The 24,350-nt window shown below is 42.3% G+C and overlaps 1 protein-coding gene across 1 annotated transcript; it reads right to left on the bottom strand.

The window, feature by feature from the left end:
• Positions 1-269: 269 nt before the first annotated feature.
• LOC308318612 (4-galactosyl-N-acetylglucosaminide 3-alpha-L-fucosyltransferase 9-like) lies at positions 270-5,438 on the bottom strand (the record flags this gene model as incomplete). Its single annotated transcript, XM_080768228.1, has 2 exons — positions 270-299; positions 4,467-5,438. The coding sequence occupies 2 exons, from the start codon at positions 5,436-5,438 to the stop codon at positions 270-272; spliced, it is 1,002 nt and encodes a 333-aa protein (XP_080624354.1).
• Between the last annotated feature and the right edge of the window lie 18,912 nt (positions 5,439-24,350).

Genomic DNA, 24,350 nt, shown 5'->3' with positions numbered 1-24,350 from the left:
TGGAACCGGGGGCGTGGCTCTATTGTTGGAACCCATGTAGTATACGTTAAGTTCCCATTTATCTGTATCACAATGAAAACCACCGTGTTTCTTTTACTTTTAGAGTAAAAAGAGATTATTGCTATTTTATCAGTAAAGTCTTGTGTGTGTTTTGCCAATTAGTTGGAGGCCCACCAGTGGCCCACTGGGAATAGCTAGCTGTTCTAAGATTATTTACAGAACCATGAGGAAGAATACGATATGAGGAAAGCCTATTCTTCCTCATTCGGCTAAAAGTAAGCCGTTAGTAGAAACTGCGCCTGGAATGACGTGAAATTAAACATACAATGAGTATAATACAGATAGGCTACATAGTTGTCGTGTCACTTTACAGTATTTGTCAATTTCCCGCAAACAACCCTGTGTATTCAAAAAGTAAATGTCCAAAAAATATGCATAACATATGCCAAGCATTATGACATAAATTCATGTTTTTTGGTAATCACAGTAAATCCAGCAGATGGTTGTTCAGTATTTATCCAAATGTTTATTGCCAATGCAATAAACAGATTGATTAAACCACATTGTCAGACAGTAGCCCACCTGTTTCAGGTAATCATAAATCATACAATCATATCTCATATTTGATATTTCAGGCCCTCCCAGTTCCACACACACAGAGTAAAGAGAGAGGACCAGCTGGGCTTGAGGGCTAGAAGGAGTAATAGCCTACTAACCTTGTAACCATAAGCATTGCTGTTTTCATCTTGCATTAACAAAAATAAAATCCACACTGAGAGGGACAGAAGGTGTAACAGTGGTAGACCTACAAGCCAACGCTATCTCCTATGCTAACGCTGCAAACTTACAGAAGCTGTAAACGGTTCTTTGATTGTGTGTGTGTGTGTGTGTGTGTGTGTGTGTGTGTGTGTGTGTGTGTGTGTGTGTGTGTGTGTGTGTGTGTGTGTGTGTGTGTGTGTGTGTGTGTGTGTGTGTGTGTGTGTGTGTGTGTGTGTGTGTGTGTGTGTGTGTGTGTGTGTGTGTGCGTGCGTGCGTGCGTGCGTGCGTGCGCGCGCGCATGCTGTGTGAGTGTGTGCGTGCGTGCATGCGAGCCAACTGCATGTTTTCTAAAAGGACAACTTTTTTTCCCCATCCTGACCAGCCTATTATTATTATTGCATTTTGGCTATGTGCAATAACTAACTGCAAGCTAATGAAGAATGAACCAAGCATTGTCAGTATTTGTCTTAATTTCTAATTCATATTTATTTAGTTGACAATAATTTAACTGTAGGCCAGTGTTTTGAGACATACAAGGCTATTGTCTTGTATTGCTATAAAATTATGATCTTGAAAGTGGCAAATTTCAGTGGTGGAGTAAAAACAACAAGGTCACATGGCTTTGGGGAGTTTGGGTAGCAGATCTACAAGCTCTCAACATGTCATGCTGCAATGTGCTGTGGGCTTGTAGATCACCAATTTGGATAAATAAACTGATTATTTTTCCCTAATAAAAAAAGAGAAAGATTAAGCCTGTGCCTGCACTTCATACAGCACTATGTTCCATATTCTGCTACAGTACATGTTTGCACTTTAATTAAATTAAAGCTGCATTTGATGGGGGGGAATTAAAAGATTTCAGTGCACTGTGCCTACACATGTCGCGACCGCAGGTCGCGACATGTGTAGGCACAATGCAAGGAATAAATGCATTCGCCATGTATCCGAAGGAAGTCTGATCCAATCACTTTTAGATTTCTCCAGTTTAATCCTGAGTTTAAGTTTTTTAGTGTTCAAGATCTAATTTTAGGCATGTTTAAGCCTCGAGGAAAATCCGTGTTGAGGTTCTTAATCCACTGTTTTTCATTAAAACGTCTTTGTCCTACTGTCCAGTTAGGATTGTGTTGAAGTCCAGCGCATTTTAGAGCTCCAATGCCGTGCGCCATAAAATGTTGCACCAATCTTGTGGTTGTCTTTTTGGCATTGTTAATATTGTATCTGTGTCGTCCCAGCCTAGTACCTATTGTTTTACCTGTCTCTCCGACATATTGTAAACCACATTTTTCACATGTGATTAAATAAATGCAGTTGCTGGTTCTGGCTGTTATTTGTTGTTTAATCTCCAAGACGCGTTTTGTGGTTCTATTTTTTACTAATTGTTTGGGTTTGAAGTATTCTGGTCCCTGGCGTGCTGGTGTGTTGATTTCTTTTAGCTTGCTGTGTACTAGATAATCTTTAAGGTTTTTATTTTTTCTGTAGGCCGATATAATTTTATAATCTTTTAGAAGATCGTCTGTTCGGTTCTCAAAATTCCTTTTTATTCTGTTGTTGGCTAGTGTGCTCTGTGTTGAATAACTGGTTATCAGGGCCAATTTGGGGCCTGTATCTCGCACTTTTATTTCTAAGAAGGTTTTTTGGGCTTTCCGGAGGAAGGTCCTAGTGTATCCTCTTAGTCTGAGGGCATTAAATAGAGTTTTACAAGCTATTTTGAAATCACTTCTTTGCGTGCAAATCCTATGGAATCTTAGTAGTTGTGATTTGACTATTCCTGTGTAGGAGTGTGTCGGGTGGAATGACGTTTTGTGTAATAGGGCGTGAGTGTCTGTTTCTTTAAAGAATACTTTTAAGTCTAGTTTCCCATTTGTGTTAAAGTTTGGGCCCTTGAAGATTGTTACATCAAGAAAGTCAATCCTTTCTGTGTGTGTCACATATTTTATCGTTATGGATCTATGATGGCTATTTAAAACATCAATAAATTCCTGGAATTCTTCTTGGCTATGTTCCCATATTCCAAATATATCATCTAGAAATCTATAGTAATGTGTCGGTTTAAGTCTGCATTTTTCTAGTGCGGTCTGTTCCCATATGCTCATGTAAATGTTTGCATAAGATGGTGCAAATCTCTTTCCCATGGCCGTGCCTTTGATTTGTAAATAGAATTTGTTGTTAAAGGAAAAATCATTCTGGGTTAGATTTAAGTCTAGTAATTGGAGTATTTCCTCCTCTGGTCGACTTGTGTCTGGGTATTTACTAAAGACTTCCCTGACTGCTTGGAGTCCTGATTCTGTTTCAATGTTCAATGCACTTCATACAGCACTATGTTCCATATTCTGCTACAGTACATGTTTGCACTTTAATTAAATTAAAGCTGCATTTGATGGGGGGGGGGGGGGGGGGGGGGGGGGGGGGGGGAGTTGTTACTGAAAACGATGTTGGTGCTTCTTGCTCTAACTTTTTATAAGCAATAAATGTTCTCCAATGCATTTAAAGGAATTATTGTGTTAGAATTTATGTTACTGTAAAAAACATAATGTTTTACTTAAATTAATATCGGTCCATAATATCGGGCTTTTTGATTCTCCACTAATCGGAAATATCGGCCAAAATCGGTCGATCACTAATATATATATATATATATATATATATCTATTATAACATTTGTAAAGTTGTCACGTGGCCAAAAGTTGTGAACAAAAGTTGCAAGCCAATGAAAAGATGTGAACAAAAGTTGTGAACAAAGTTGCAAGCCAATGAATGCATTGGCTTTTCATTGCATGCACACACACACACACACACACGCACACGCACGCCTGTAAGCCACCCCCCACACACACACACGTGTCCCACACACACACACACACACACACACACACACACACACACACACACACACACAAAAACAGCGGAGCGCCGACAAAACGTGCCAGCAGACTCGCTGATTTAATGTTACAGTAAGGATTTCATGGGGAACAGACTCAGTGACTGTACTCGCGGACAGTGGACTACCACGCATACTACCGCGGACCCCCTCCGCCCCGTGCCGACGATCACACACGGCCACACGGCAAGAGTTCACCAACATGCGATCCAGACGATACATATAGGCAGCGGCTACATCATTTGTTTTTTATTCCAATTCATTTTGACGTGCGAAGTCTCTCTCTCTCTCTCTCGGCACGCAACACACACAGGAATTGGGCTAATATAGGCTACCAATACAGGACGTTTACGTTATAATCTTGAGTTTCATTAAATAACTGTCTTTAGTTAGAAATAGAGGGGGAAAAATGGAAATGGTAGGGTTTTATTTTTGTTGGTATTTTTGTTGGTACTTTGCTACTGATGATTGTAAGCAACAACAAGTATTGCATTGTGTGTTTGAGCTGACAGGCCCTTTTTGATGCCAATCAATCAAGTCATCTCAGGTCATCTAAAGCGGCAGATGCAAAAATAACTAATAACCCATCCGTTACTACATGTGGAGTCAACTCCCGCAATTACCTTCTTCCCATAGTGCGCTGACGGGCCGCGAAATTCTAGTATATATATATATATATGGCACTCCAAATTCAGTGCCGATGTTGAGTCATATTACTTTAACCCCAGTACCATTTATTTAAATCATGAACAGTTTGTCTGTCTCGGCGCATTTGTAGATAATTGCATGATCTTTGAGCGTTATCTTGTCCAAATTGGGAAGGCTTCACCTTAAACCTCTGTCTCCAGTTAAAGTAACTGGTGTATTCATTAGGGTTCTGGTCCAGATAAAGAAGTCTCTCAGCCAGCTCCTTTGGGCTGGAGAAGTCGTCTACATGAATGAAAGAGTGTCCTGGGATGTGATCCTCATAATTTGTTCTTGGAGGGCCCAGCACTACTGGCACTGTCCCCATTGTCATGGGATTGTATAATTTCTCTGTGATGTAGTCTTTGCTCTTGGAGTTTTCAAAGGAAAGGTAGAATTTACAACTAGGTATTAACTTGGAATACTCCTGGTCATTCAACTTATGAGAAAAGGCGCTGCCGTAAGTCTCTATACAGATGTGCTGTTTCAGCTCATTGTAGAACTGAACTCTTTTTAATTGTGGGTTCCAGTTACTCACAACCCAGCAGACCAATTTGTCCTTCACTGGCAGCTTGAAACTCTTGTCCTCCGATTCCACCGGCGCCAGGTACCCATAAGGCACTGGGATATCTGAATCCAGGCGATAAGTTGTTGTTAAATTGAACAAGTCGTTAAGTTTAGGTATCAGAGCTGAATTTGCGGGTGACTCCATGTTAAACCACACCCACTTCTGGAACCGGGGGCGTGGCTCTGTTGGCATGTTGGTCAGCTCTCTATTGATGTTGTTGTGGTGTATGATGACAGCATGAGCCTTGTTGTACAGAGTCCTGTCGTCCGTCAGCTGACATCCTGTAATATTGAATTTGAATCCAAATGGCCACCACCATATCAATATGAGGACCCGAGGCTCCAGGTTGGTGTGATTGTAACCTGTCCACGTGATGTGGTGGTTTCCTGAGGTATAGTTTTGGTTTGGGGCTGCGGTGCTGTTTCCTTTCCAAGAAGGAGGACATGAGGCTGTGTGAAAGCTAGGGCGAAACTTGAAGTCAGGTTTGTAGTACATGAGAAAGGAGCCCAGTAAACACAGAACCACCAGGCAGCATTTTACCACAGTCATTTTGTCCATTTTGCAGCCTTTGAGAGAGAGAGAGAGAGAGAGAGAGAGAGATTAAATTAAATAGATAAACTTCACACTCTCAAGAAAGTTGCTCTGTGATGCAGGAAGTAAGATCCTCTCTGATGTTCCAAAAGGTACTTCTGTCTAATTATTCAATGTTTTTAAATAAGCCTGCATGGTTAGACTATATGCAGCAGGGACATTTTTTGAGGTGCCGTAATTTAAATTTATCCTGTCCTACTTGATCATTGTGTCACACAAAAGCATCAAAAGTGGAAGTTCAAAATGTGGCGTGAAGCGGTGCGTTCTGAGAATGGCGATCTGCTACTTTCGCTATTTTTGAATTAGAATCCTGAAACCATCTTTAAGGTCTTCTACTATTCTAAAAAAAAAATCAGGATAACATTTTCGTTACTTTGTTAGTTTTAGTTAACTATAATAATCTTGGCTCTACTATCTGTGACTCACATTACACCACACACGGTTCACAAAGTGTAGGGATTCCTCAGAATTAGGCCTGTCATAATCATTACACTATTGTCTGATCTGATCGCAATTGTTTGAGACAATCACAATTGTTTTGCAAAATTCTCATAGTCATAGTTCAATAGCTCACAGTCTGTCACATCGCCACACATTGTGAGCTTATAGATTGGATATTTCCACTAAGTATTACATATGGCCTATATTGGCAATTTTTTTGTTTGTTCACGAAGCCTAAAAGGCAAAAACAAATTACACTTTTATTTATATGTTTCAATGCCAAAAATAAAATAAAATAGTTAATTGCAATTATTGGTTTGACAAATTATTAATCAACAATTAAGCGTCGACCCTACACAGAATGCATTTCAGCTAAGCTATCTTTACTACATCATTAAACAACTTCTTACCTTATCGAATAATCCGGAAAAGATTATTATTGCAGTATAAGTAGGCTGGAATTATTTATTGTTCCTTCGTTGTGCACCCTGCCTATCTATCGCTATAACATGAGTCTTCTGTTTGTCCTGGCAAAAATGGTAACAAATGAATCCATGCCCAATGTATCTGTTATAGATTTCTCATGTGCCAAGATGACCAAGTTCTTTTTTCTGTCGTGCAACATGGTGTGTGTGTGTGTGTGTGTGTGTGTGTGTGTGTGTGTGTGTGTGTGTGTGTGTGTGTGTGTGCGCGTGTGCGTGTGCGTGTGCGTGTGTGTGTGTGTGTGTGCGTGTGCGTGCGTGCGTGAATGTGTGTCATGACATTTATCCGTTCCACCCAGGAAAGGCATCTGTCAATTCACTTTCCTTTGTGTAATCATCGCTGTCAGGTGCAGAAAAGAACCCACGATTAATCCAATGTTCAATATCTATAAAACCCATAGCCACGTATTTTTGCATTATTATTTTTAATAGCAGGCGTAGACATTTCATAGACAAATATTGTGCTTTTGACTCTAAAAGTCTGGTGAATTCCTTTCTTTTCTAAAAATGCTTTTTAGTTTAATTGCATCAGCTCAAGACTTGGAGTAGAACCTATGCTCCTATACGCTTGGAAAGGAGCCAGCCTATAGGTGGTTCGGGCATCAGTACGGCTGCATGGGGATCCCCAAGGGGGAAGTGGATAAAGAGGTTAAACAGGAAATCTCTGTTGAAACTGTTACCAAGTGGTTGAAGATGGATGGATGGATGAGTGGAAACCTCCTGTTTCAAAAACTGTTCCTTTTTGAGGGGCGCTAGCCCCTCCTATATACAGGTGTAATGTTTGTCTTTAGCTCAATGTATGTTTAATAAACGCCATTGACAATGAAGGGAAAACGTATGTAATTGTGTAACTCATTACGTCTCTTTATTGTTAATGGCATTCGTGTAGGCACCGTTTGTTTTACATAACCATTACATCGCCTAATCAACATGAGTTAGACTTTAATATATTAGCGCCCCTCACTTCACACTGGTGTGATTGTTTTGAATATAGGCGATCTACAAGCTAGATCTGCTATTTTCACTACTTGTGGGGCGACAAGTAGCTGAAGTATGGTATAAATTTACAAAAATATCTAAAAGTTGAAATATGGAGACACAAGGTTTATCGGATGGTATCAAGGTGGTATCAGATACTAACAGCATCTGATACATTGGCAGGAGTGATCAAACTGTGGAGTGCATTTGCAGCCATCTGAGATAATGCAGCAGTAATCTCTTCAAACCTGTCAGACATGCCAATGAAAACATTTGGTGACCATTATTTGGTGACGGCGAGGAGACTAAAGAGGAAATGTATGTTATATTCCAACACAGCTGCCAAATTACCGGTGGTTGGCAAGGGTGGTGTCAAAGTCTCAAGCTGGCTCCCAAGCTGTTCTCTTTTATGATTATTCTATTCTATTATATCTGTGATAGATTATATTTCTCTAGTAAAAGCAGGTCCACATCTACCTGTCAGATATAAATTTGATCAAATCAATAAACAGAGGAAACGTCTTAATATAATAAACAAACAAACAAACCAACAAACAAATAATATTTGGGTTTTTTCCAGAGAAGAGACTGGTTTCATCACATCAGCCGTCAGCCGCATCTTATCTTGTTTCCTTGGCAATCCAAATCATGACATCAAATATACTGTAGACAATCCAAGGTTAACCTATATGTACATTTATTGTTGTCATACCAGAAAGCTCATCAGACCAAAACAACGTTACAGGCCCTGTCTGAGAGTGTGCATACATTTTGAACCATATTGACACATAAGCTACACACACACACACACACACACACACACACACACACACACACACACACACACACACACACAGACTCACCGCACTGGGCTTGGGAGGCTGTGGTCTTGGACATGGCTGGTGGTCCCTGTGGATTTTGTTCAGACACGCAGAGTGGATATATACATACAATCAAACTCCCACATTGCATAGGAGTCAATGAACTTTGAGCCCTATATAGTCACCATGCCAAGCCCAGGCCTAGCAGCACTACAGTTGTAAAACAAAGGGGAAGCAAAGAGAAAAAAGATAAGATGCGGCTGCATGTACATTATGTACGCCGGTACTGTATGTACATGTATTGTTGTCATACCAGAAAGCTCATCAGACCAAATCAACGTTACAGGCCCTGTCTGGTGGTCCCTGTGGATTTTGTTCAGACACGCAGAGTGGATATATACATACAATCAAACTCCCACAATGCAGAGGAGTCAATGAACTTTGAGCCCTATATAGTCACCATGCCAAGCCCAGGCCTAGCAGCACTAGAGCAAAGTCCATGGGTTTGTGTATTTTTTGTTTAAATTTGTGTTGTATTCCCCATAGTGGGATAGTGGGAATGCTAATGTTACTGCTGCTGAATTAGTTAAATTTTCACTAGAAACAGACTCTGTATCAAAAGTCATTGTATCAGATTTGAGTGACTGACTGTCGTAAATGATACAGAGACACCTCCCCGACAATATTGCTGAGACAGTTTTTGGACCTGAGTTCTTATTTGAGACGATTTTAGAAGACAAAATGTTATTCTCTATAGAGAAAATACTCCTGCAGAGGACAAAATGTAGGGTTTGTATGTTTGTGTCTCACTCGGACACTCAACATTCACGGACAAACAACAACAATGACGCATGGCGCTACTTCTAGCGCTCCTTTTTTAATTTTCTACATTGCAGTATTGATACATTTACAAAAAATATGAGTAGCCTTACTAGCCTACTTTTTCCACCACTGTTTATTTTTTCATCAACCTCCGCTTTTCAACATGCTTTGACATAATTTGTCTTGGAGATTTGTTTCTGTTTCTGGCGGCACACACAGTGGACAAAGTGTGGTGTTATCTCTTGCCACGTCATTAATTAATTGCCATCTGGATGTGTCTGTAGTATCTCAGAGAGGGATTTATCCTCAGCCAACCTTTCTTTTGAAAGACGTCACCCAGGAAACCAAATAAAACAATAGGGAACACCTCCCTGGTAGGAATTTGTGGGGGTGGAATCTAGGGAGGAAACTGGGACGAGGTGAACTACTGACGTAATCCACATTTAACTGTTGCTGTCGGGAGGAAGCCACCTAACTCCACTTTTGAGTGGTGCTTACGGAGCTATGTGTGTGAAAAACACACACACACACACACACACACACACACACACACACACACACACACACACACACATTTCACATTTTCAGGGGATGTTTGCTTTGTGCGATAGCTTTCATTCATAAATGTAGCCGGTGATACATAGTCAACAAAGGTGTTATTTTAATGCAGAAGTCATTTGAAAATAGTGTTGGGCCTTTGTCCATGGGGGAAAGGGAAGCAGTCCAAAATCCAAGGACAAAGGACACGCTAATTAATATTAGCTGCTGCTCCTAAGCAGCAGGCGGTGCCAATCTATGAGTGTCTCTCACGTCACATCACGGGGGATTTTGGGGTGTGAGTGTCAGAGAATTGGATGCCAGGGAGATATGGGGCATTCTACTGCTGGGGGTTATTGGGATGACCTCCCTGGGTGTTTCCAAGCTAAATGCTTCTGGCAGTGCTGCTTCCTCCACACAGTTTTGGGCCAGATACAGTCATGGACGGCCAGGCTAAATCCAGACATCAGGCGTAAACAACATTTGTAATGGGGATATTATCCTGAGCTGTTCCCTCATTTGGACTGTCTGTTTCATTTCATGGCTGAAGTCTGAGCATTGCCGAGGTACATATTTTCAGGCAGAGAGCCTCCACGTTCTCCCCCCTCCCCTGTGCAATGTAATCATTTCTGGCATCTGTCAGTCACACTTTGATGAGCTCAGCCAAATGGAATGGTATCCGGAGTGAGCATGTATGAATGAATACACAGGTAATGGCCACAGTGAATTAATCCGATTTACCCCCCAGGGGGGGTGGTTGAGAGGCACCTAATGCTCTCAGAGGCTGTGTAGAGGACTTTGTAATGACATTCAGAGCCACTCAAACATTCACATTTATGGCCTCTTCATATCCTGTGACATCCTTCAGTGCAGAAGGCATATGAAGCCCTGTTCCTGCTCCCTTGTGACCGTTAATGTCAGGGGTATGAATTCCATATGAATATTTATGAATGAATGCACTATCATCCAAGCACCTACACACAATAAGGTACTTACACGATATGCCACTTTGTTGTGGAGCATTTTCAATTAGGTTAGTGCCATTTGGCCCACAGATTAACCTTTCCAGTCAGTTTTTTGGTTTCTGTGGTGAGATGAACCCAAGAGAAAAAAACAATCCAGTGTAAAATATAATTCACTTTCGCATTTCCTAAGCTCTCAGGCAGTTTCATTTAAACTAAGCATAAACAGGTCTCCTCTAACGGTATCACAATGCTAGCCCAATAACAGTTTTACTTACTTTTCACACTATAAGAAGATAAGGCAACGTGCCGAGAGGCCATGCCATATCAACATTATATTTTATTATGACAAAAAAAAAATATATTTCCAGCAGATTTGTATTCTCATATTCTTAACAAACTTTTTTCCCTCCTCTTATTTTGAAATATTGTATTTCTCATGAGAACATGGTTAATGATCATTAGACAGTTCCAGTGTTTTAATTAATATATAGAACCATGTGCCGGGTGTAATTAGTGCACAGATAAGGTGGACTTAATTTATTTGACTACATAAAAAAACATATATTTTAAATGAAAATTCACACATTCACAAATGAATGTCCTATTTCATATAAATGCAGAGTGACATTGTAGACTGAAGTGATTGTCATGTAAAGTTAGAAAAGCTGGTGCAAACATAATTAAATGTGTCTTTTTGGTGGTTGTTATGATGGGGTTAGCTAGCCTGCAGGATTTAGATCTTTTCATAGAGTAGATTGGATGTTCCCACACCACACCTCTTATCTTTGATAAACATGGATTAAAATGTAGTTCCTAGCAACACAGTGATTCAAAACAAGATCTGACCTTGTGCACTGAACTGTGTGCGTGCGTGCGTGTGCACTGTATGTTGAGTTTGAAAATGTGTGTAAGAAATTTATTAAAGTGTGCATGTACTGTATGTGAGATTCTGTGAATGTAACTTATGATCACGTTTACATGTTTGTAGATTCCCATTGATCTCCCACTGAGATCAATACAGTTATTACAGCCTCCTCTCATCCTGTCCCACCCCGCCCCCGGAGACCTTCCGTCTCTCGTCATAAACAATAAAAGGTAGTGTGTTGCTGTGCATAATCAGTCAGCTTGTGGGTTGTTTTTTGAAATATTGAACCAATGAAAAGTATACAAAAATCGCTTCTGACCAGGGGTCATCAATGTGTCCGTACTGCAGGGTCAAAATGTGTCTGTGGCAACCTTGCATGTGTGTGTGTGGCACCTTGCATCACCTGCCAGCTCAGAGATATTATGGGTACTGTGAATCTCGCTACAGTATGTTTGACTGGTGAAACTGAGTCCTGTGACTGAGCCAAAGCAAATACCAGTCAGCCTCAAGTGGAATGTTACCAAAACATTTGGGGGTATAAATGAGTAAAAGTACTATTTTTCTTCATAAATATACTTAAAATATACTTAAAATATAAAGTTATGTTGCATTAAAACGACTCTTACAGGTATATGTATCCCGAAGAAAAAGGTACTGTAATTGAGTAGCCTACATATCTAAGTACCTCTGGTAAACGGAACAAAATAAATATATAATAAACAATCTGTCAGCCCTTTGGCCATTGGTTTGTCTTACCTGTGGGCCTTTAAACGTTCCTTAATTGCCTTGTGTCAACACCTTCCCTCTGTCAGTAGTAATCCATTCCTTCTACCGGTCCACTCTGTCTGTCCTGAAATCCTTCCACTCCCTCTGAGCATTCTGACGGAGGCTATTCCGTAGTATCCCGGCGCGGTACTGGTACAGGAACATCAGCGAGCCCTGCAGGGACGAACACACTTCGCCTTTCCACCGGACTACAGAGCAGCAGGGATTTTAAAGGTCTCACACTCGGGTACTGATAGCGGATTTGTTTATTTAGTTTTTGGTGTGTTTGATTTAACCCCTTTGTTCCAGGGAAACAAATACACCTTCATTATGAGTTCAACTGCTCAGAATCTACAGCTTGGTAGGCTGCAGATAACCAACACACCAACATAGCACAGGATTGATAAACAACAGATAAATATCGTCTACCTGCCATCGGTTACAGACAGTAATGTCAGCTTTATTTGCCGAAACCGATATTGACTGTTACCAGCAAATATTGGACGATACCGATATGTGGCCGATATATCGGCCACATATCTGCTATTGTTACAGTCGGGGATCACACAGATATTATGCGAGGATATCATATAGTGCTTATTCATCTTGTCAGGTGTACGAAGCCAAGTGTCCCTCCAGATCTCTGTCCTCCTCGAGCTCTTGTGAGTGTATGCTCCGGAGACCATTGCACTCCGGTGACCACATTGCACTGATGTGTATTAGAGGGTCTTAGAGATGTGGCTCGGTTCAGTGAACTCACTCACCCCAGTTTCCTCTACCCCTCGACTGGGCCCTGTTTGTTGTCCTCTTGTTGTGCGGTTATTCTCTGTGCAAGAGTGTGATAAGGCCAGGGCCTGTGAGGTGGGCCACGCCGACCCCCCCTGCGTTAGGGTTGCTTGTGTCCAAACCCACTGCAGGGACAAGACAAATGCACAGCTCTTATCCTGTTTGACCTACTGGATCATTCCTGCTTGGCCAGCGCTTTTCTTTTTTCTTTTTCTTTTTTTCCCCCCTATATCCCCTTTTTCGGCCTATCTTTCCCAGCTCCCTCTCTCTCACGTTCCTCCATTTTGGTTGGAAATAATGAAGCATAGCTTGATCAAAGTCAATGGCACTGCGAACATTAATTTGAATCAGTACAGGACTTGTTACAGTTGCCATCGACAGAGTCAAGTCTACTACTACTCTGTGGGCACCCATTCATATGCAGGGCACGACGCATTCACTTATACCAAAACATTTAAATCCCTCCATCCTTCATTTCCATGGGGAATATTGTTCTTTAACCCGTGTCTGGCACACTGTCTGACCATCATTTGGGGCTGTGTGGCAACAAGTAATGGGCGAATCAAGCACTGGAATGAAGGGGCGGAATACGCTGACAACACCGCAACATCGCTCCGTTTTAGCCTTTAGATCGGCCAGCATGTAACACAAAGTGACAGGAAAAGCCGACTCCAGAAATCAAAGCTTCCTTTAGCTTCCACATTCCGAGAATGGAACTATTTGAGTGGCTTAGGAAAACTTCAAAGCCGACAAGGGAGGGTGGGTGAGGGAGGGGGGTGGGGTGGCGGTTCTTTTTTAATTTCAGATAAGGCCCTGCAGCTGAATGTGAACTGCTGGAATTGTGAAAGTTCACATCTTAATCGACGTGACCAACTGAATTGAGAAGTGAAGAACTCATCTCCTATAGTCCTGTCTCTCTCTCTCTCTCTCCTCTTCCTATTTTTTTCAATTTGTATAATCGAGAGATGATGCCAGAATTTATGCATGGACAGAGAGAGGGAATTGGCATACTGAGAGACAGGCAAGAAAACTGTGGGGAGAGAGAGAAGTATAAAAAGGTGCAGGGAAGGAGAGCCAAAACAACAGAGGTAAAGAACAAGAAAAAGAGGGGAAGAGAGATTCTCTTTTCACTGGAGTCTGAATGGGGAACGTTGGTTTGAAAAAACATATTTGCTTAGTAAAGCTCTGGTGGTATCAGCGCTATTGATTTCTGTGTGATGACTTTGTCATTATCACACCAAGATAAGCTCTTCTAAATCCACCTCCACTGCTCAAGCAGTGATTGATTTCAAATTGTTCTGGTATGGGTGCGTATGTGTGCATATGTGTGGGTTAGCCATGCACTGAACACAAACACATTCTATTTTGAAAATAGCATAATCTACAAACTCACAAAAAACTTCAAAAAGTATGCTCACAATTGTGTCAGCATGATGTTATTATCAACCTGTCAGTTTATGCTGGTTGGCTGCACCTGGCCAGCAGGACACTGATCCATTAGTCCGGCAGTCGAGGTGGACGGGTGGGAAATTTGGTATATAGTCTTTTTTATTGGTGTAAAATACATATATTCATGAATCCACTTGCTGACCGGCTCAAATCATTAGAAAGAAGAAAATAAAGGCAGGAGACAAGACTATTTGTTTTGTTTTTCTTCTTATAAATTATTTGATCGGCCCAAAATATTGTGTTCATTGTCATGATTTGTCACGATCCGAGTTGGCTTTGTCCGCGGCGTAACCGTCTTTAAATAAATACTTTCAGAAACGGCTATGGGAAAAATGCATTGCTTTTCATTTCCTGGGCCACTCGCCGTTCTGAAAGGGGGAGGGACTGCGACGCTCTATAGCTGGAAGTCTGGATGATTCGACCAGTCACTGCTGACACTGCAATACCCCAAGAACACACAAGGCAGAGAAAGCCTCCTCTGGCATAAGAGAAAGGACAATGGCCAGGTCCAGGGAGCTATATAGAGGGGGGCTAATGAATTTTGATTTACATAGAAGTCGTCAAATGGGGTTGGTGGGGGGGGACTAAGCCTCCACCAGAGGGGGCTAAAGCCCCCCCTAGCCGTCTCCTGGAGCCGTCCCTAATAACCAGTTGAAGAAATTGCAGATTGGGGCGTTAATCTTTGCTTTTATGAAATATACAAAACCATTTGTCTTTTTTTTATTATTATTTTTATTATGATTCTTCCGAACATAATTTCTATTGCCATGACAAATTCACATACTCATTCATCTTAAAATAAAATAAAAATAAAACAACTCTTATTACTGTGCATGGGGCATTATCATTACTGCAGAGCAGCAGTGATAAAGTTACAAGCCAAGAGAAAGTCATGCATGGAATCCAAGTGACTGCAACCAGTTGTGGTGACTGAGAACTTTAATCCATGCATACGCACACTTTGGCCAACAACAAGCATGCACATGCATACACATGCAGTGCGGACACCCACTTACACATTTGCAACCAGACGCATGCATGTACATATGCACGCACGCACACACACACACACACACACGCACACGTGCACATATGTGTACGCACTACGCACACATGAGTGAGCGAGCGTGTCTGCATGCACACACGCACGCACGCACAGACGCACACACGCACGCACACCGTGGGCATGTGATCCTGTTGTGCTTGGCTGGGCTCTGTGTACGTGCTGCCTCCAGTACCCTAGATAAGAGCTGGCAGTCTCTTCCTTGACTCCCCTTTCCCCCAGCAAAGCTGCTCATCTGAGTCTGGGGCAGTGAGATCTGACTCAGAGAGCATAGAGGAGAGAGCCGAGGGTCAGTGGAAGGCCTGAACTAACTGCCAGTGATGTCTACAACCTTGTCTCACAATCTTACTAAGCTGTACTGATCTCTGAGTTGTTTTTGGGGGGGAAATGTAAGGCTAATATGGATGAATCACCCATGTGGAGTGATCGGCTGCCACATGAAGACTTCTGTCTGTCTGTCTGTCTGTCTGTCTGTCTGTCTGTCTGTCTGTCTGTCTGTCTGTCTGTCTGTCTGTCTGTCTTGTAGTCTTGTAGTCTTGGCCAAATCTGTACTGAATTAATTTTCTGGAAAAATTAAGAACAATGATGTCCGAGTTTATTTTTAACACAGGCCTGCTTCCTGTAATACTAACAACACATCTGCTCTGACATTTTGAAGCACTTCCTCTTTGAGGAAAGGAGATTAGCAGCACATGACCCCATCTTTTGGGGTGTCACGCCTCTATTTACAGTTACTCAGGATGTGGACTTCTTCTTTCACTGTCCGTGGACACTTGAAGCCTATAATTTATACCTAGTTGTGTGCTGGTGTCACACATTGAAAATGGCGGATCTACAAGCTCAAATATGACGCAACACAATGCGTTGTGAGCTTGTAGATCGGCTATAGTTTTGGCAAAGATATTTAAGGTCCGTGTCCACCAAGGTGTTTCATTTTTCCAGGGCGCACATATATTTTTAATTGTTTTCAATGGGAGCGCCACATATATCTGTCTATTCTGCCTTGCACGTTCATGTCTGGCTTTTTAGGCTGGCCGCCGATAGTTTGCCATTTGAATTAGCCACTTCTCCACTTATCACCCAAACATAAATAGAGTATGTGTGTTTACTGTTTAGCATTCACATTTAGAATATGACTATACCACTTATCCACTTGACCCAAGGACACTTGTACACCAACATAAAGAAAACAAATCTTTTCAGGGCAGACTTAAATGTGTCCAGGGCTTGGTGTGAATGAGAACCCTGGCAGAGGAGTTTGGCACATACTGGAACATGTCCAGGGCTTTGCTGGGAACCCCGCACTCGACGAGAGGTGAAAAAGGCATGGATGAGGGAGGGTCTCAGCCACTCATTGTGATGAGTGGCTCAAGCTCTGTATAAGTGACGATATTATAACTAGCATTGTAAACATGGACATTTGGCTCAGTTTATAGCCTATATGGCTGTGTAGTGTGTTTTGCAATGCCAAAGCGTGTCAAAACAACCCTGTAGCAATCATAATCCTGTAGCCTACCGTATAACAGTCTTTGGAAAACGGGCAGAGCAAATTCCATTCCTTGTGCATTCAAAGACTGGCTTTCACACTTCAGAGAGAGCGGACTTACTGGCTCCAGGCGAGCACTAGGAACTCACACAACAGTCACACTACTGTAGCTGGAGGAGAATGGCATCTTTTGGAGCCGGCAAATATTTGCTGGTGAGCTCCAGCAGCAGACATCAGGACAACTATTCCAGCCGTGAGGTATACCTGGAGTGACAGAGAGACACTTCTATGGATCTCAGACAGTCTGCATTGGTATGCGGGTGCCGGTGCAGGTGCAACATCTGCTTTCTGAGAAGTGTACAATCGTTCCAACACACTATAATACATCCATACACCCATGTGACTGACCACTGAACATGGCAGTGATATGTGGTCAGATGGCTGGGCAGCGTGCATTTTCAGACGTTTATTTTAATGATCAATCAATCAATCGATTGTGTTTACAAAACGAAAACTCATTTTTCAAGAAATGTTTTTTACGCTATTTTCTTAAAATATTATATATTAATGTTACGCTGCTGTAGTGGCCAGTGGCCTAGATGCAATGAAATATAAATGATGTACACTAACACTATACAGTATGTATGTATAGCCTCCCACTGGGTTTTGATAAGATAATGGTGGTCCAATGGTAGTAGTGTAAAGACACACACACACACACACACACACACACACACACACACACACACACACAGTCACACACACACACACACACACACACACACACACACACACACACACACACACACACACACACACACACACACACACACACACACACACACACACACACACACACACACACAGTCACACAGTCACACACACAGCAATTATGCAACCCTCGACACTCAACGTTCTCCTTGCCCAGACATTTTAATCCCATCATCACACAGAGAGGAGATGAGCAATCTGTCTTCAGTCTCATTCTCTCCCCTTTCATCCTGCTTATGATGTTTGCTTTTGGTTATTGCATGTTCACTCCCAGACATACACAGTGATCACAAGCCCATGTGGGACTGCTAGGAAGAAATCAACACATTCTCAAGCTGCTGGGGTGTACAGTATATGGCAGCAGCACAGACTAGTGGCTAGAGGTTGATAACAAGCTCACAAGAGCATGTATACGGCAAGGTTTGATCCCCACTATGCAGACAAATAAATGTGTCATTATACTTTGCCAGTGTTTCCGTGATCTGCCTATAAACTACCAGCTTCCTCGCTGAAAGAATACATTAAAATTAAATGTGACGATAAGAATGTCAGCCAAAAACATGAAATGTGAACTTTAGGGAAGCACCCTCCTGTGACACTCTTTTGAGTCTTTGTTCCCCTGATGCCATTTTATGGATAGACCTTTATTAATTCAGATGTCATAGCAGCACACTCGGGTGGAAACCTCATTTACAGTTCAGAATTAAAATTCCAACAGAGCAAAAATATTTGTGTGATGCTTTTTGTGTGACACTGCAGTATGATCAAGTAGGGCATTAATTTAGCCTACAAAGAACAACATAGGTAAGAGATTTTTGCCCGACAGCAACGAAGACGATGTCAAAATGTGTTAACATCAGACATGGACTTCTGCACCAGCCTGGTCAGGTGTGCATACATGATTAGTGTATGCTAGCCTATACGGTTGGTACCTGGAATGGACAAAAGTTCTTATATCGTAAAAACAGCCAGCCAGTCAGTCATTCAGTCATTCAGCCAGTCAGTCAGTCAGTCAGTCAGTCAGTCAGTCATTCAGCCAGTCAGCCAGCCAGCCAGTCAGTCAGTCAGTCAGTCAGTCAACTAGCCAGCCAGCCATTCAGCCAGCCAGTCAGTCAGTCAGTCAGTCAGTCAATCAGTCAGTCAATCAACTAGCCAGCCAGCCATTCAGCCAGTCAGTCAATCAACTAGCCAGCCAGCCATTCAGCCAGCCAGTCAGTCAGTCAGTCAGTCAGTCAATCAACTAGCCAGCCAGTCAGTCAGTCAGTCAGTCAGTCAGTCATTTGTTGACGTATAAGCGTCATTCTTAATGACAAGACAAGAATGCTACTGCACTGCTGGGTAATGCAAAAAGGAGCCAATATCTGGCGGTCTTACCAAAATGTTTTAGTGTGTTTATTATTGGGCCATTACAGCTACAGAACATCCCAAGTCCAGTGAATCTGGCCATCTGTCGGTAGCCTGGAAAACAAGACGAATCTGCCAGTGCGGAGAAACAGAATGTCGCCACTCATGCCCACTCTGTGCTGGCGATCACAATTCTGCCATGAATGCATCTCAAGGGCAACATGCCAGGCCTCCAGCAGGAGTCAAATGGAGTGAAATGTAGCATGCATTGATTGCACACGCACGCAATTAAAAAAAAAACACAAAACAATTACATGTGGAGAAGTGCACAACGATATGTAGCCCTACCAAAACCACTTTGACTAAACTCAAATTGTCGACAGAATGCACGGACAGACAGACGGACACATAACTAAGTAGATAAACCGAATAGGGGAATTCAAAGGCCATTCAAAGGGAAAGATAATGACAGTGGGTCAATAGATGTGCTGTTCATTCACTCAGGATGGCGGATAAAGGTCACAATTTCAAGTGTCTGATAAAATGGCGAGAAAGTAGAACATAGTTGCTAATTAACTGGCCTGGGCTGGCCAAAGATTCTCATCAGGCCCATTTAATTGGACACGAGCCAGACGTAAATGCAGGTTTAAAGACAGGCACGCCCAAGCTAACAAGGTGCCAGTTGCCCACTTTGCCCATGAATGTGTTTTCCATCGTGTCCCATGGGTGCCTCGTTAAATGACGGGTCCTGGTAGTGGTAGAGGACTCTGCTGAAGCCCGGCTGTGGATTAGGTAAAAAATTATATAGGAGCAGTTTCATCAAGTTGCACTTTCGTTTCAGCTGATGGGTTTAAACCAAGTTTATCTGAAGGCTTATTCGAATTGCTATCTAACTCCAGTCATTGAGCTTTTAAAGCTGGCCGTCCTCAGCAATTTGTATATCGTCGCTGTCGGTCAGAAACCTGGTATCTCCATATTTCTACTCTACTCTTTCGTAAATGAATGTCCTATTCCATAATGCGAGAATGTCACACAAAAGTAGTGAAGATATAGCCGTTGTTTAAGCTCACAACACCTCGCATCAGATCAGCTATTTTCACTATTTTCAATTGTTTTTTAAATGATAATAAAATAAGGAACGGTTATGGATTTACAGGGTTTTCACCAGCTGACAGTCACGATATGTGTTCTCTCAAATCTGCTCAGTAAGAGACGGCTGCCGCCTGCAGAAAACTAAAATGACAGCTCACGCTGGGAATTAGCCTTACATTTCTTTTGAAGTCCTTTTTTTTCATCATTAACATTCTCAAGTATTTGGGCTTAACTAGATTTATTTCAGTTTGAACTAGAGGTGGATATCTGCTAAATGAAAAGTGACTTTGTTCACTTCATCGCTGTGCAAGCAGTTCTCCTTTTCTTCCTGCTGGCTCAAAGTTACAGACGGAGCCATCTGCTGTAAATGAGCCAGTGTCTTGATTTAAACAAATAATGTCTCAGATTGAAAGTTACAGTTTTTCATAAGGAGCTGTGTGGACTTTGTGGCACAATAAGCAAAACATAAATGTATTGATTGACAGAGATACGTGTTTCTGAAATGTGCAAATGTAGGAGGCCTTTGAGAGTATATGGGAAGCCTTTGGGAGTATGTTTGTGTGTGATAGGTTTTTTTGATATTTTTGGGGCTTTTTGTCTTTTTTTTTAGATATACAGTAAATTGAGGTATAATCTTGTGGTTGTGCACTCTGAGAGTTTAAGGGAAAACAATATGGATTTTGCCGTGTATGAGCTACGAACCTTTATGTAGCTGTTATTGTTTTGGCAGTGGGTGTAATCTAAAAACTAACGACGCTCCTATTGAGCAGACCTGCGCTGTGTGGCAAGGACGAGCGATACTGCAGCTTCACACAGGAACACCCAGGCCAATTAATTGCTTCTTATTCAGGCCATCGATTCCATAAAGTGGCTTGGCTGCAAAGGCAATTTCAGAAAGCGATTCTGACAGTTAACTTTGGCTCACCCTTCGAGGCAATTTAAGGCTGTTTAACATGCATCGATGGGAAATATTTGTCTTCATATGAATTCATTGCGTGATGCAAGAAAATCAATATTTGCTATTATCTGTTCCTTTGTCATCTGTGTGGCAGGTAGCGGAGATGAGGAGTGAGAGAGAGAGAGAGCGTGAGAGAGAGAGAGAGAGAGAGAGAGAGAGAGATATACAGGAACGGGAGTCTCTTCCATCTTTTATACAAGTTTGCAAACGTGCGCACGCACACACACACACACAGACGCACACACACACACACACACACACACACACACACACACACACACACACATGTCTTAAAGAGCAGAGCTGAACGACAATCCCAGGAGTGATTAGAGACTATTAAGGTGGGGGAAGCGCTCTATCCGATCTTGCTTCACATCCCCCAACATCCTCTCTCTTTATTGTTATTCAGCCTGTTAGGGGTTCAGCCTCCTACAGACTGCGTGGGCGATGTGGGGGGGCTCAGGTAGAGCATGTGTAATCAGAGAGAGCCTGACACCCCCCCCCCCCCCCCCCCTCTCTGTCTCTCTCTGCGATCTGTGGGGTATCTGCCTTGTGGTCTTGTGCAGTGTACAGTGTTCTGTGCGTGCTTGTGTGCGGTACATGGTGCACATCAATACCCTATTGCTCACTATGCTCGAAATTCCAATTAAGTGTCTGCCACTGTAGCAATTCCACTTGTAACTGTTCCAGTATCTCTCTGTCGACTTTCGTGAGAGTCACAATGGAGAATAAATTGGGCATAAAGTTAAACACCTGCCGCCAAATCAGAACCGAAGCAACTTTAATGAGCAATATTGTATCAAGACACATTTTAGTTTTGTCTGCCATAGTGTACTTACTGCATTACATAAATCTGGTGTCCTATAGTCATAACCTCCAGTCCAGCAGGTCCAAATAGGTAAATACAATTAGCAAATTAGTGTCACGGCCGTATTCTGCAGGCCTTAGACTGCCACTTTGTCACCTTCTGCAGGAGCGGAGCAGGGGAGATCATCATGGACTCTCATCCCAGTCACTATACCGCTTCCAAAAACTGTACCATCCGGAAAGAGTCTTTAACGACCAAAACTGCACACCACCTGGAGAGGCCTTTGGCCTCACAAACAAGCCACAAACAAGTGAGTGGCAGCCGGCAGGGCCACTCACTGACTGGCGCTTGAAACCCACCAGGCTCGCAAGCATAAGCGCACAGACGCAGGTATTTTCCCGCTGCATGTTAATGAATGCAGATGTTCTCACTGGCCGTGCACGGCCACTATGTGTGTGTATGTGCAGTCAGTGTGCTCTGCTTAAGTGGCTAAACGTCTTGTGCTCTCATCGCTCTGGCATTGTGACTCCTATATTTATTCTGATTACAAATGCTCTGGGAGCTATCTGCTGCATGTTGGCACTCTTAAGAAAACAAAGAGGACTGACTCCTCACCTCTGCAGGCGCAGCCAATAAACATGAATGATTTGTTGGAGTCTGCACACTTGCCTGAAGAGCTTGGTGTTTTGAAATGGTCTATCGGGTGGAAACCTCATATGTCCAAAACTGTTACTTTTCAGGATTCAAATTCACAAACATCAAAAGTAGCAGATCTTACAAGCTCAAAACGTGTTGCTTCACGCCACATTTCGAGCTTGCAGATTGGCTATTTTGATGCTTTTGTGTGACATAGCATGATCAAGTAGAGCATTAATTCATGAAAAAAACAATGGAAAAAGTAACGGAGATAAGAGTTTTCTTCCCGACAACAACGAAATGTGATGCACACAGTGGTACTGACCGCGTCTCCCCAGGTAGCACTGATGCTGATGCTGCTGCCAGGAGCGCTGCATTGCTTTCTCTCACTGAGGATAAATCACATACAAACTAGAAAAAGGGAGGTAGTTACATTTTCAATGTCAAACCTGCATGTGGTGGTTATTCTTTTTGCTAAGCTGTTCCTTGTGTTGTATACTGATATATTTAGTAACCTAAAGTAAGTTTTTTTTTGTGCTAATTTACAAAAACACTGGGAGCAGTATCAAAACTACCATCTCTGCGATGGCAGTGGCCTCTGCCATCGCCCCATGCATCATGATGGATGGGCCCTTAATTCTTCACAACGAGGAGAAAGCTAAAGTGACAGCAAACCCAGTGTGTTTATGTGCATTATCTCTGTATCACATTACACATACTCCACACGAGTCCACAGTGATAAGTGTACCCTACTTTCTTCCATTCATAGAAGTCAAATCTCAGAACAAGGTCACACCATTCTTCTCCGAAGCGATGCTGTATCTGGGGTGGGGACATGGAGTGAAGCACCTTTATGAACCTGCAAACAAGCAAACTAATTACCGGTATTAGTGAAATTGTCAGCTTTTCTAGACATCATCAGGAAGCATTCTAAGGTATTAACGCATTAAACTACAGCTAAAGGTTGAGCGGCCAGATAAAGTATACAAAAATTATTTACAAAGTATTAAATACAAAGTATTTGCCATAAAATAATATTGCATAATACCGCTGCTTATTACACGGCGATTTTGTTGTCCGTATACGTATAGGTCCAAAGTACACATGTAGAAGTTTCCATGCACTTTGATCAAAGATCCTGGGACGAGATAGATTTTAACAGTTTTTCATATAATTCAAAATGGCGGATGATCTAAAGGTCAGAGGTCAAAAGTAAGAGCACGGAAGTTGTTCGGCATGAGGAGACGCATATGTGTATCGAGCTATGCGTGGTCAAAGTTTGCATTTTCAATTGAGTGCTATAGCGCCACCCTTTGGCCAATGGTCATGGGCTTCACATTGTCACCGTTTGGCATGGCCCTCTACCATGTTTATGAGTTTCACGAAAACCGACTGCACGGTTCAGCCAGAACTGCTATTTTTGGGGGAAGAAGGAGAAGGAGAAGAAAAACACTGCTTGGTCCCTTAACAAGTCCATTCAGGACTTCTTGGTCCCTTAATTGCATTACATAACTTTGGGTGTCTCTAAAGATTTATGTTACCTGCTTACTGTTACATGTTTCCTGGTCATGTGACCTGAGTAACCAAATACATGACAGCAGCGTGTGTGGCAGCCAATCAGGACTATAGTCCTCAGTATGACTATATGTTTTCTACATTTCATGAGCTTTCACTAGTCAGACCTGACAAAAAGGACAGGATGGGATACTAAAGTCACTGTCTTTGTCTGTGAAACCACTGTCCAAGTGTCCATTGATGAATCATCTCGGAAAACGATGTCCTCTGTGCTCATGGACTGCAA

Source organism: Protomyctophum bolini (assembly GCF_963924005.1).
Source record: "Protomyctophum bolini genome assembly, chromosome: 7".
NCBI classification, from domain to species: domain Eukaryota; kingdom Metazoa; phylum Chordata; class Actinopteri; order Myctophiformes; family Myctophidae; genus Protomyctophum; species Protomyctophum bolini.
This window is presented reverse-complemented; position numbering and strand designations above follow the sequence as displayed.